Raw genomic sequence first — 14,682 nt, forward strand, 5'->3', positions numbered from 1 at the left:
TCATTTCTTTTACTTAATACAGTAAAAACAAACACATTGTAATGTAGAAAAACTGATTTGCACTGTAAATATTCAGCTTTAACTTTCAATCCTTCAAACAATGGAAAAGCCATTTAATTGTACAAGTGTTAAGTAAGAACAGACTTTCATGTTTGATTAAGCAGAAATTCTAAAACTGGTCCAGTTGCTAAAACCTCTGACTGTTTCAATAAGTGTTAAGGATAAAGAGGATAAAACTGAGAAAACTACTAAAACTGCTTCACATCCATGTGGTTGTGGATCAGATTTATAAGACAGCATAATATCAAAATAGATTGACACTCTGATAGTGCTGCCACATCTAAAACAGTTTGTCTTTTAATCCTTTTCACATGTGCAGTCTCCACGGTGCCTGTTATTTCCTTGAACAGTAATGAGAAGAAAGACTGAAATTTACAGCCTTTCTACATATCAGTGTTTTTTTGTTAATTAGGCAGGTGACCATCAAAAATACATTTAGTGCAAAGACATCTACAAAATGTAAATCATCTGGGAAATGCAGATAAATAATAAAACGTCATATCCGCTCACATCAATAGACATGTTTTCAGACAACTCCAAATAAAACACAAATTTCAGTAAAAATTAAACATTTTTTTGGACTTATTTTAAAATGGATGTCAAACAATGGGTGTGACACTTAGCTGTGTGTGAAACTATTTTCTGATCGAATAAAACAAAAAATAGTTCCTTTTAAAATAACAACACTATAAAATTTTTTTCGGATTTTGGTCAGTTTGAAACCGTACATCAGAGGATTCATAATAGGAGGAATGACAAGAAATTCTATTACTACAAAGTTTTGAAGGGTCCGATGCAACTCTTTCGAACCCAGTCGCATACTTATAACATCAGTAAGTACTGCCACAACAAAAGTAAATAATGAGATGAGATGTGGGACACATGTTTGCATGAACTTTGCCCTGTTTTCTATAGACTTTACACATGTTTGAATGATATACATATAGGACCAAACTATAAAAACACCATGAAGCAAATAAATAATTATTGTAATATTTGCAAATATGCCATTAACTATAGTTTGTGCTGGAAAACAAGCGAGTTGAACAATACTCCAGTTCACACAGAAGAGTCTGGAAAGATACGGGCTGCATAACTTCAGTCTGGATGTTAGAAAGGCATTCACAGCCATAATGCAGAAATTTGTGAACCACAAAAAACATGCAAACCTTATGACTCTTTGCTTTGACATGATAGAGTGGTACTTCAGTGGCTGACATATGGCCACATATCTGTCATATGCCATGAGTGCAAGAATTGAGAGTTCGCCGCAGAGAAAAGAATAAATCACCTTAGTCTGAATAAGGCAACCATAATATGAAATGAGATGAACATCAGAGAGGAGATCCCAGAGAAATTTGGGAAAGAAACCTGCTGTTCCATAAAGTGCATTGATGCAAAAGACACAGAGCAGAATATACATTGATTCATGGAGGTTGCTGTCCAAGATGATGATCACAATGAGAGAAACATTTAGCAGGCAAATGATGCAGTAGCAAAACAAACTGAGGAAAAAGAGAACAAACCTGTGACTGACTGTTTCATTGAAACCTGAAAGAAAAAACATTGTTATTACAGAAACATTATTCATTGTGATTGAGAGACCTAAGTGAAGCCTAGTCGCTCACTGTATCTGGTCTCTGTTCTCCTCTCTCCTCTATCAGGTACAGATAACAGCAACACGTGAGCCGGGATTTCAAACCAGCCAATCATTGATCTGGAATGAAAGCTCACAGCTTTGGAAAATCACAGGGGATTTAATATGTATCATGTACTAAACACATAATAAAACAAACCTGCAGGTTCTTGAAAAAGAAATTTTAAAACGTTTTACAACTTTATTTAAAAGATGCTTTCTTCATAATACTGTTAGGAATTTCTTACATTTATGCCAATTAAACATATTTGTCCAGGACTTGTTGTGGTTCTCTTCTGTTTTTCGTTTGTAGTCTTTCGTAGTCCAGTCAGATCATTGTTGCTTCAGTGATAATGATCAGGCTCTCTGACGTTTGCTGAAGTCACTAGAAAGACAGTAAGAAGTTCTTGTGAATGTTGCTTTGTCTTTGCCTCTTAGTAACTCTGTGGAAAAAAGAATTGTTTGCAGCTGTTACCTGCTACTTACCTGTTACTCTGCCGCCTGCTCACTCTCTACCTTTCCTATTCCACAATGGAAAGATTCTATCCCAGGTACCTCTCCAATTTTCTGCAGAGTGATGTAACCTTATCGTTGCACCACGATCACCCCCTGTTCCTCCAGCCCAGAAAAGAGTAAATCAAAAGTTTTTTTGCATAAAACCATGGTCTCAGAGATCAGGTTGTAAATTCTGAGTTGCTGCAGGAACCATAACCTCTGCTGGGCCTTCTTCTGGATAGAGTCTATATGTGGGGACCACTTCAGATCGCGTGGAAAGGTGGGTCCTAGGAATCTGACGTGATCCATGGTAAGTATTCTATTTTTAAGTATAGTTAGGGCGAGTCTGAAGGTTCACTGTCACGTCCACAGTCGGGTCCTGGTGGTTCTGACTGCAACAGTGGAACAGCTGGTCCACATCCTGTCTGTACGTGGACTCGTCTTCATTGTGGATCAGACCAGTGATTACCAGTTTGAAAATCATGCGAACAGATCCATAGAAGATGCCATCAATGTAGCTCTCCACTCTGTGCTGAGCCACCTGGAGCAGTGGCAAAGCTACGTCCGAATGCTCTTTGTGGGTGTTCTCAGAATCTCATCTCTAGTTTGTGGTTCTGTTGGCTTCATCGGGTGATGGCCTTCTGCTTGCTTTGGAACGGTTCACAGCTGAGTTTGAAGCAGTGGGAATGAGAATCAGCACCTCCAAATCTGAGGCCATGGTCCTCAGCCGGAAAAGGGTGGAGGGCCCACTTCAGGTCAGGGACGAGTTCCTGCCCCAAGTGTCATGGCCTGGGGGATCGGCGAGATGCTGATCGGCCTTTTCTGTCTTTTTCTCTCTCTCGTGCTCTCTCTCTCTCCTCCTCTCCATCACCGGGGAAGAACTCATTGTGGGTTCACGCCCTCGGCCCACGCCCACACCCACAGAAAAGAACACATCTGATGCCCATCAAGGTGAACGGCATTTAAGCCAGGAGGTGACTGCTGGTCTTCGCTGGATCTTTGTCTGCCACGCGTCAGTGAAAGTCAAGCTACAGCTCAAGATAAGTCATGTGTCTTTTGTGAATATCGTTCTCATTCCTGTCTCCTTATCTACAGTGCCCCTGGATTACCTTTCCCGTGTGAATCGGTGTGTCAAGTGTGAAAAGAAGGACTGTTGTCGTGTATGTGGAGAGTTGGAGAGCGAGTGATTTCCCCCTTGGATTTCCCTTGTGTTCAGCTGATTCAGGAGTCCCGCGTTTGAGTCCCCTGCATTGAACCTTAACATAACGATCCAGCCAGAATATGGACTCAGCGGACTCTGCTGCCCAGCAGCATGTCCTCACGGCCAAGGAGGTTTTGGAACGCCAACAACAAATGCTGCAGCTCATCAATCAGCAGTTGGCCGCTCTAACGCAGGCCCTTGCTCAGCGCGTACCCCTGGTAAGCCCAGCAGCCTCTCCTCCCTCTGTCTCCTCACAGTTACCGGCTTCTGAGCCTCCAGCACCCGGGCCTTTGGCTTCGCCTCATCCCACTCGCTTGGAGCCCCTGGCGCGAGCTTTGCCAACACCAGAAACCTTTGCGGGTGAGTTTCACCAGTGTGCCAGTTTTCTGACCCAAATAACAATGCAGTTTAGACAGTTGTGGAGGACATATGAAACTGACGAGGCTAAGATTGCCTTTTTTGTCCAGCTCTTACGCAGACCGGCTTTAAACTGGGCTCAAGCTGTTTTGAAAACTGACGTCAGCATCTCGTACAAGGATTTTCTTGCTAAATTTAAATGTGTGATTGAGAGAGGTACTGGCGCTGATGCAGCATCTCACCATTTACTAAATCTTAAGCAGGGAAGACGAAGTATGGCGGAATACTCCATTTTGTTCTGGACGTTGGCCGAAGAGACCGGGTGGGGGCAGCCAGCATTGATAAGTACTTTGTTGAACAACGTGTGTGATGAGTTAAAGGGCAAACTAGTGATAAGAGAGTTATCTAAAACTTTGTCTGATGTGATAACGTTGTGTGTAAAGGTGGATGGGCATTTACGTGCGCGCCGCAGAACTGAGGACTACGTTTCCCAGATATCTCTGGGACGCGGCGAAGCAGCATCGGGCGGAAGCGCCACGAGTGGCGGAAGAGATTCAGAGTCGCAGGACATGGAGGAGGGTGAGCAACCTATGCAGCTGGGTCGCTCTCGCCTTTCCCCTGAGGAAAGGCACCATCGGTGGAGGGCCGGTGAGTGTTTCTATTGCGGCCGTAAGGGTCATGTTGCCAATGTTTGCCCGTCTCTGCCAAAAGGCCGCAGTAGAGAGGAGAATTCAAGTGGACGAGGTCTCTAGTTCACAGTCTCCTCCACGGCTCATGCTAGCAGCTAAATTAACGGTGCAGCTTCAGGTCCACCCTCTTAAGGCTCTAATCGATTCAGGAGCGGAACAGAACTTTATTGACGCTTCGCTGGCCCGACGATTAAATCTGAATTCTGAGCCTCTGCCACAGTCACTCCAAGTCACCGCCCTCAGTGGCCAGCGGCTTCCTAACATCACTCATATCACTGAGCCCGTTTTACTGACTCTCTCTGGCAATCGTTCCCAGACAATACAGCTGTATGTGTTTCAAGCTCCACTCACGCCACTAGTTCTGGGTTACCTGTGGTTGCATCAAGATAACCCTGTCTTCGATTGGAAAAAGGAGAGCATTGTGGGGTGGGGAGGAGGATTGTCACATGTCCTGTCTTAAAGCTGTCACCCCCTCTTCCGAACCGCTAACCAATTCTTCTCTCTCCAAGCTGCCGGACCTCTCCTCCGTGCCACCCGTCTACCATGATCTCAAACAAGTGTTTTGCAAGGATAGAGCACGCTCGCTTCCTCCGCATCGGCCGTATGACTGCGGCATTGATCTTCTTCCAGGCGCACCTCTCCCTACCAGCCGCCTATACAGTCTGTCTCAGCCCGAACGTGAAAGTATAGAAAAATACATCAACGAATCACTCACCGCAGGTCTCATTCGCCCCTCGTCATCTCCTGTGGCCGCCGGATTCTTCTTTGTTGCCAAGAAAGACAAGAGCTTACGACCTTGTATTGATTATCGGGGCCTTAACAACATCTCAGTGATGAATAAATATCCGCTCACTCTTTTAAATTCTGCCTTCGAGCTCCTTCAGGGGGCCACCATCTTCACTAAGCTGGACCTGTGCAACGCGTACCATTTGGTAAGAATAAGGGAGGGGGATGAATGGAAAGCAGCCTTCAACAATCACCTTGGTCATTTTGAATATCTTGTCATGCCGTTTGGTCTCACCAATGCCCCAGCTGTTTTTCAGGCCCTGGTAAACGACGTACTGCGGGACTTCATTAACCACTTCGTCTTCGTTTATCTGGATGACATCCTCATTTTCTCCCATTCTGTCTCTGAACACGAATGCCATGTCAGGCAGGTCCTCCAACACCTCCTGGAAAACCGTCTCTTCGTGAAGTGGGAAAAATGTGAGTTTTATGCTTCCACAGTCTCTTTCCTGGGCTATGTCATTGAACAAGGTAACCTGAGAGCGGACCCCGCCAAAGTTCAAGCTGTGTTAAACTGGCCCACTCCATCCCATCGCAAGCAGCTTCAGAGTTTCTTGGGTTTCGCTAACTTTTATCGCGGTTTCATCCGCAACTATAGCCAGCTCGCTCTACCCCTGATTCGTCTCACCTCACCCAAGGTCCCCTTCTGCTGCGATGAACCGGCTCGCCAGGCTTTCTCTTGCCTGAAGGAGCGCTTTGCCTCTGCACCCATCCTCATCCAACCCGATCTCAGTCAACCCTTCGTCGTGGAGGTGGACGCAGGAGTGGGGGCAGTGCTCTCCCAGCAACAAGGTGGTAAGCTTCATCCTTGTGCTTACTTCTGATACTTATGATGTGGGGAACTGAGAGCTATTGGCCATCAAGCTGGCCCTAGAAGAGTGGCGTCACTGGTTAGAGGGAGCTGCCCAACCGTTCGTGGTTTGGACGGACCACAAAAACTTGGAATACATCCGGTCCGCGAAACGACTCAACACCAGGCAAGCTAGGTGGGCTCTGTTTCTCACCAGATTCCAATTCACAATCACCTACAGACCCGGCTCTCGTAATGTCAAACCCGATTCCCTCTCATGCCAATTTGCCACCTCCGAAGACGCTGCCCAGGATCCCCATTCTTCCTTCCACGTGTGTTGTCGGGGCAAAAACCTGGGAGATTGAGTCAGCTATTCGAGAGGCCCAACGAACAGAACCGGACCCTGTACGGGTATGGGTCCCCCGGGCCTACTCTTTGTTCTATCTACTGTCAGATCATGAGTTTTGCATTGGGCTCACACGGCCAAGTGCACCTGCCACCCTGGGGTCCACCGCACCATTACCTTCCTCCAACGCTTCGCCTGGTGGCCGTCTTTAGCTAAGGACGTCTGCGAATACATTGCTGCCCCTCCTACATGCGCTCAAAACAAGAGCGTCAATCAGCCATCTTCCGGCCTTCTCCAACCCCTACCGACCCCTGGCCGCCCGTGGTCACACATTGCAATGGACTTCATCACGGGCCTCCCTTCCTCATCAGGTAACTCAGTCATCCTTACTATCATTGATCGTTTTTCGAAAGCTGCTCACTTTGTCCCCCTCCCCAAGCTCCCCAGTGCTTTAGAAATAGCTCGACTCCTGACTAACCATGTCTTTCGCCTTCACGGAATCCCCACGGACATCGTCTCTGATAGGGGGCTGCAGTTCACATCACAGGTCTGGAAAGAATTCTGCAACGCCCTCGGAGCGCAGGTCAGTCTCTCCTCTGGTTTCCACCCTCAGACTAATGGCCAGAAAGAACGGGCCAATCAGGAACTCGAGGCGGCCCTCCGGTGCTTGGCATCCACCAATCAGACAACTTGGAGTGAGCAACTCCCATGGGTTGAGTATGCCCACAATAGTGTAACAAGTATTACAATTAAATAATATGAGATACGCATTAAAATATTGTCTCGACAACTTTGGACTAGTATCAGAAAGTTCTAGGTAAGACTATGGAGCCTTGAAAGGATCAGCAGAGAAGGAACCACACAATGATAGATAAGATGTGATTTGAATAGAAACTGTATTGAAAGTTGTAAAGTTTACAAATCCTGCCTGTCTAAAGCTGGCTTCCTACAGTGCACAAACGCACATTAAAGGGCTCAAAAATAAAATCAAAACCAAACATCCTCTTTAAGGAAATTCTCCAAAGAGTTTCAATTAAAGAGCTTCCTCTAAATTAGAATTCCCTCTGTGTGTGTGTGTGTGTGTGTGTGTGTGTGTGTGTGTGTGTGTGTGTGTGTGTTTCTGTCCAACTGGTTCTAACACTACCCGGGTAGATTTTTAAAGTGTTAGTCTTATCTGTGTCAAGGAATGTAGTTATAGTCCTGAGGTTCGCTGAAGATGGATCCCACGGCTGGCCACACCGTACTCTGGTCCGTCTACAGTCACTCTCTTGGGATTGGCTCGCCACTGAACCCACAGGGTTCAGATCTCGAATGATCCAGTCCTGGTCAAAAACCAATCTATGCACACAGTTCAGAGTGCATACATTACTATTTTATCTATGCTTCTTCCATCACTCATCTTTCAGTCAAGTATTGTTCAAGTATAACAAATCATTAAGTTCATCAGTAACTTATTACTATTCCTCGGATTTATTATTGTCAGGGAAACCGAAGGCAGGAGAAGCAGGCGGCTGCCGGTCGGAGCATGAGGTGAACTGATTTTCAGGTAAGAAGTTATGAACTGCACTCTATTTGGGTCAGATATAAACCGAGTTTAGGTGTAGTTTATTTTCGTTGTACTGACTTTTTACGATTACTTACAATAACTTGTACTGCGTGCTAGCTAACACGACGGAGTTTCTATACAGCTGTGTGCGCGCTAAGTTACTGATGTTGAACTTTAAGACAGCCTCCCCTGTCATTCTCTCGCCTGTTGAAACTTCAGTCATGAAACTGATCAATGATCGACTTTTCTCTCTTGTTTGTTTATCGCGCTAAACAACAGCAGCACGTTTAAGCTTGATCGGCTGTTGTTAGAATTCATTTGATTTTAATTTCTAGTATCAGCTGATGTTTGCTGGAGACACAGCTTTAAAAACGGCTGGTCCAAACCCGGAGATGTCCTTACTGAATCATCAGAGCTGAACTGGTTATGGAGAAACAGGTTTACCTTTTAGGTGACATGAATGAGTTGAAGGGAAGTTATGAACTGTTTCTGAGAGATGAATAACACCAATATCCTTTTCTGTGTAGCTGACAGCTGGTAACTGTGCAGGGGCGGATCTAGCAAAGCTTTTGCCAGGGGGCCAGGTAGGGCATTAACAGGGAAAGGGGGGCACAAAGAAATACTTTTCTTTCTTACGCTCATATAAAATATTTAGCTTTTATGAAATAGTTATCTGAATCTTACAACCAAAGTTTGTATAATAATACACAAGATTGGCTGTAGACCATTGTTAATCATTCAGAACACTGTAAAAATAACAAAAAACAAAAAGTGAATGCAACAGTGCACAAATATTTATTTTACGTGTTTGATGTGTGTGGCGGGGCGTGGTCTGCAGTGCCGCTGCAGGGGAGGTGGACCCACATCAGCGGCATCTGCAATCAGGCGTAAAGTCTGTGCTCTCTCAGCTGTTCTTTTTTTGTATGTGTCGGGCTGTGAGATGAAAAGCTACAGCCGACTGTGTGGGTACAGCAACTATGTGTGAAAAGTAGTCCATAACGTAATGCTTCAAAGCATGTTCATGCAAACATTGTCGGGTCTGCTCATGAACCTCTGTGCACAGCGTCTGCAAATCGGGGCTGTATGAAGTCACCTCATCTTTACACAAAACTGTAAGCTGTCATCTGTGAGGCGCGAGCGGTGTTTGGTTTTACCATAGTTCATGGTGGAAAATTATGGAGTAAGGAAAATGGCTGCTCTGCTGAGTTTTGCTCTCTGTAGCCGTTTGAATGGCAAACTACACTGATTAGCGGTGGCATAGGCACACTAGTTTTAGTTATACAATGTCTCAACCATCATGAAATGTATACAGCCTATTTAAAATCTAAAACTTAAAATTGTCCGTAGCCTACTGTTGTTACCACTGTCCTGTTTGAAATGGATACTAACTAGCTAACTGACTGAATGCCCATTAACCTTATAACTCCTGTTGTGTGTTTGTGTACAGAGAGACAGCCAGGTTCATAATGGATATAAGGAAGTTTTTTCAAAATAAGGAGCCACATTCAGGTAAAAATGTAAAATCAAATGATCCGTCAATCAAGAATAATGTTGGATCAGTGTTTCAATGTTTATATCTTTTATTAGATGTTCATGTGGTTTGGTTATTTGCCTTTTGGTTGAAAGTACACATACAATCTGGAAGTTCTGTTCTCCCTATAATAAAGCTGCTATACAGAATCTGCTAAACAAACTGGGTTGAAACATTTTTTTTTCTTTTTTATTTTTTTTTGCCTGTCCCGTTTGGCTCTTTTGCCATCAGAATTGTTGTCTAAAGGCAAAGAAAGATGCCCAACGGATTTACTTTACCAAATTGACCATCCCAGCCTTGCCGTAATGGTCCGTTTGATTCACCTTTTATTGTTCATTTTATTTTCACTTACTGAATACGGGACAGACTTGACTGGGGGAAAGAAGGGGAGAAAGAAAGAGGGAAAGAGAAACAGCTGAGAAGAGGGACGGGGGAGAAGGGCAAAAGACAAAAACCAACAGAATGAGCAGAAAAAAAAAGAAGAAAAAAAAATGCATATATCGATCACCTGGGTCACCTGCTGAGAAAGAAAAAAGAAAACAAGCAGAAGAGAACAAGAGTAATAGAATAAACAACATCACAATGATATATGGGAATATGACAGTAAATACTAAATATTAAACATTATTGTGCAGCACATAAGATCAACAGAACACAGTGTGCTTTGAGGTAGGAGCCAAAAAGGGTGTAGTTTGTGGGTGTGATCACCCGTGTGTACACCTGTGAGCATGGACGCGCTTGTTTTTTTTTTGTTTTTTTAAAAGGTTCCTTCATGTAATGATCTGCTAGAGGGCATGAAGCAGGTATGGAGGAGATCAAAACTCCAGACATCCAGAGGCCCCCAGAACACAAGAGACCAAGGAAGACCAACAGAGGGGCAGCCGCGCCACTGTCCCAGAAAGAGCTGAGGAGAGTCCCAGATGAGGGCTCACTCAGCAGCCGCGGAGCAGAAGCCAGGGGGAGTTGCAGTGACGCGCCCGTGAGCTCCGCCGGCAGCCAGCCGTGCCTGAGTGACCGAGCCCCAGGCCGAGAGGCCGGGGGCACCCCACCTCTGAAGTGGCCCGAGCGAGCCCCAGGCTCCAGGCCCCGATAAGCGGCCGCCAAGGAGTGAGCCGGTGTGTACCTGGACGCCCATCCCCGGACACAAAGAACCACCAACGCACCGATGTCTGAGGGAGTCCGCCACTGGCAGGGAAGTGGTGGTAGGGGGAGATAGGCCTCCAAACCTTGGAGGGCCTAAGATGTCCCCAGAGAGGTGGCGCCTGACACCCAACCTGACATATAGACACAGAAATACAGGCACACACATATACAAACATCCATTCCCACCCTCATGCTCTCATATGCACTTACTCCACACTCAACCAACGTGGAGACAGACATAAAGAGACGCTGTACACACGATCACACTCCCCAAGCGTACTCTACACACCGGGTCTAGGTACCCTTGCCCCTGGAGGGGGAAACTGCACCCAGACCCAGGTGGTGTTACCCTTTTCCCTGCGGTGGGGGGAGGCAGACCGCCCCGACTCCGCAGCAGCAGGAAGGCCCCACACTCCAGACCGCAGTCGGACGGCCAACTCCTCCTCCTAGCCCCCCCGCTCCAGCAGGTCGCAGAGAACGGGGGTGAGAGAAGACTCCAAACCTCCCTCCACCCGCTCATTGTAGTGTTGATGCACGTGTGTTCTAAGGTGCATTTAAAACCCAGGAGGGCATGGAGCTACCTGCCAGAGAGCAGCAGGTAAGCGCATGGTCCCTCCTGCTAGCCCTCAATGTCTACATGTATTTAACATTGAGAGGTGGGCAACGACGCCAGGGGTGGGGTGTACACCCTGATGGTACTTTGGATTCCGTGTATCGTGCCCACCCCCAAGATCCTATATGTATGTGTAATGAGAGTGTGAGTAATGTGAATGTCTAAGTTGTGGGATAAAATTGAGGCAGAGGCAGCCAGAAGGGGACGGGGGTGGCCTCCTCTGCACCCTGGTGACATACCCCTACTCCAAGGTCCTGCATGTGTGGGTGGTTGTGGTGGAGCGGGAAGAGGGAGGCAGCTGGAGATGGGGAGGGAAGGAAGGGAGGGGCAAGTGACCCCTCCCTGGGGCCAGCTCCCCCGCTGACCCGCCAGGGAAAGGGGGCCCAGGCCCATCCAGACCGGGGCCCAGCGCAGCAGCGCCTCCCAGCCCCACAGAGCCCGGGACAGTCCACCCAACCCCACCACAGAGAAAACTGCACCCACCCCACCATCCACTCTTCTTCCAGACTACATAAGACAATAAACACCCAGGCTGAGATCTTCTTCCACCTCTCCTGTATCTCCCCCTCCTGCAGAGAGAGCCCCTGAGGAGAGGAAAGCTCCTGCAAGATGTGACAATCTCCCCCACCAGTTGAAGAGCCCCCCAGGTGGCTCGATGCACCGGCGGCAACACACCAACCAGGACCCAAGCCCCCGAGGCCCGGCCCGGGCCCCAGCCCAGAGACGGAGCACCCCCAGAACCTCACGCCCATCCCGGACCCACCCAGGGGCAGCCAGGCTACCAGGTCAGTAACCCACGTCCGTCAGCACAGACCCTCCCCTAGCCCCGCTGCACGCAGCCGCGAGGAAACAGTCACCTGAGAGCCAACAGAGCCCCTAACCGGACGTGACCGCTACCCCCCCCGGGTTGAGCCCCCCAAGGAAGATGCCTCCGGGGAACCCCCCGACGCCCTAAGCCTGTCCCTACCCCCACACCAATCACAACAGTGAAGGCGGGACCAAACTATGACCCCCCACCCCCACTAGGTGATGGAGCTGATCAAAGGAGCCCAGAGCAATTGATCTGATGTGGTGGCAGAAGCTGTATCAAGACTAATGTAATCTAATAGATAATTTCTATATTGGTTAGAATTAAGATTATTTTTATTTTTCCAGTTCATGAGGACTGTTTTCTTGGCTATTGGGTTGAAACATTTTTGACCCTCTTTAACAACATTCCAACATACTAATGTACACTTTTTATTGATCCCCGTGGGGAAATTCTTCTCTGCATTTAACCCATTCACTCAGTGAAGCAGTGGGCAGCCACCAGTGCAGCGCCCGGGGAGCAGCGTGTGGGGATGGTGCCTTGCTTGGGGGTACCTCAGGGTAGCCGTTCAGGGGATTCGACCCCCTGACCTTCCGATCATGGGGCAACTGCTTTACCTACTGAGCCATCCCTGCCCCTTTGTAACATTGTAATTGATTGGGGAGATTAAAATTAATGATATATTTTTATGTGGTTCAGCCACAACTCTACTGAAACCTCAGCCAGTAATAGGTAGGCCAACTTTTGGACCATCCAGTTGTCTGTATGACTGCCAGAGTATGTACATCACATTTGCACACTATCAGAAACTGCCAAACAGAGCCCTGGGGGAGTGAGGAGCTGTAAAGAGAAGCAGATGCTCTGTTTCTATACTAAAAATGTTTTAAGCTAGCTTGTTTCAAAGATTCTGTACAGCAGCTTTAAATGTTTTCCAAAAGCACACATACACTTAACTTATCAGTGTTTCTCAAACTTTTTACAGTGTGTACCACCTGATAAAAATGTCAAGCTCTTCTAAGTACCACTATGAAAGCATGAAACTCATAAATCTTACAACACAAAATTAGTATTATTAAATTAGTAAAATTAGTATCTGCAATAAAGATTTTTTCATACATTGTATAAATTCTACCACAGGCAAAGTTGCCTCCATTTTTCAGAATCAGAATCAGAATACTTTATTGATCCCTGGGGGAAATAATTTTTTGTTACAGTGCTCCATTTTAAACCAACATTAAGACAAGACAGACAATACACTAACTAAGAATAGTACAATATATACATATATATATACATACATACATACATAAGTCACTCATAAATAAATAGTTGGAAAAGAAACATGTGTAGCTGTAGCAGCAAACAGTGTGTTAAGTGGATGCGTTGTACAGGGAGATGGCCACAGGCAGGAATGATTTCCTGTGTCGTTCAGTGGTGCTTTTCGGTAATCTCAGTCTCTCACTGAACGTGCTCCTGTGACTGACCAGCATGTCATTGAGTGGGTGGGAGGTGTTATCCAACATTGTCTTTATCTTGGACAGCATCCGCCTCTCCGACACCACCTTGAGGGAGTCCAGCTCCATCCCCACAACATTGCTGGCCTTACGGATTAGTTTATTAAGTCTGTTGGCATCTGCAACCCTCAGCCTGCTCCCCCAGCATGCAACAGCATAGAGGATCGCACTGGCCACAACAGACTCATAGAAAATCCTCCGCATTTTCTGGCAGATGTTGAAGGACCTCAGTCGCCTCAAAAAATAGAGACGACTCTGGCCCTTCCTGTAAAGTGCTGTGGTGTTTTTAGCCCAGTCCAGTTTATTGTCAATGTGTACTCCAAGGTATTTATAGTCCTCCACAATGTCAACACTGACCCCCTGAATTGAAACAGGGGTCAAGTGTTTCCCGGTCTTCCTGAAGTCCACGATCAGTTCCTTGGTCTTTGCCACGTTGAGCTGCAGATGATTCTGCTCACACCACGTGACAAAGGAGTCGACCACAGCCCGGTACTCTGTCTCATCATCCCTGCTGATGCATCCAACCACCGCAGAGTCATCAGAAAACTTCTGAAGATGGCATGTCTCTGTGCAGTGGCTGAAGTCTGTGGTGTAGAGGGTGAAGAGGAAGCGGGAGAGGACAGTCCCCTGTGGTGCCCCTGTGTTGCTGATCACCTTGTCAGACACACACTGTGGGAGACGTACATATTGTGGTCTTCCTGTCAGGTAATCAACAATCCAGGACACCAGAGAAGCATCCACCTGCATCGCTGCTAACTTATCACCCAGGAGGGTCGGCCTGATGGTGTTGAAAGCACTGGAAAAGTCAAAAAACATGACCCTCACAGTGCTCGCCGGCTGGTCCAGATGGGTGTAGACACGATTGAGCAGGTAGATGATGGCGTCCTCAGTTCCGAGACGAGGCTGATAAGCGAACTGAAGGGGATCCAGGTGTGGTCTTACTATGGGTCGCAGCTGGTCCAGGATGAGCCTTTCCAGGGTCTTCATGATGTGGGAGGTCAATGCCACGGGCCTGTAATCCTGGAGGCCACTGGGACGAGGCGTCTTTGGTACAGGGACGAGGCATGATGTCTTCCACATCACCGGGACCCTCTGCAGACTCAGACTCAGCATAAACAGTTTATGAAAGACTCCACACAGCTGGGGGGCACAGGTCTTGAGGACAAG

The 14,682-nt window shown here is 47.0% G+C and overlaps 1 protein-coding gene across 1 annotated transcript; it reads right to left on the reverse strand.

The window, feature by feature from the left end:
- Nucleotides 1-679: 679 nt before the first annotated feature.
- On the reverse strand, nt 680-1,651 carry LOC146651608 (olfactory receptor 2K2-like). Its single transcript, XM_085385182.1, has one exon. It carries the CDS (start codon nt 1,649-1,651, stop codon nt 680-682), a length of 972 nt encoding a protein of 323 aa, XP_085241308.1.
- Between the last annotated feature and the right edge of the window lie 13,031 nt (nt 1,652-14,682).

This window comes from Rhamphochromis longiceps, linkage group LG16 (genome assembly GCF_057381845.1).
Source record: "Rhamphochromis longiceps isolate RC_006_pf linkage group LG16, R_longiceps_female_GT1.1, whole genome shotgun sequence".
In the NCBI taxonomy this organism is placed as follows: Eukaryota; Metazoa; Chordata; class Actinopteri; order Cichliformes; family Cichlidae; genus Rhamphochromis; species Rhamphochromis longiceps.

Coding starts and splice junctions, on each gene's coding strand:
- LOC146651608 (XM_085385182.1), bottom strand. CDS start 1,651: ATGAATAATGTTTCTGTAATAACAATGTTTTTTCTTTCAGGTTTCAAT.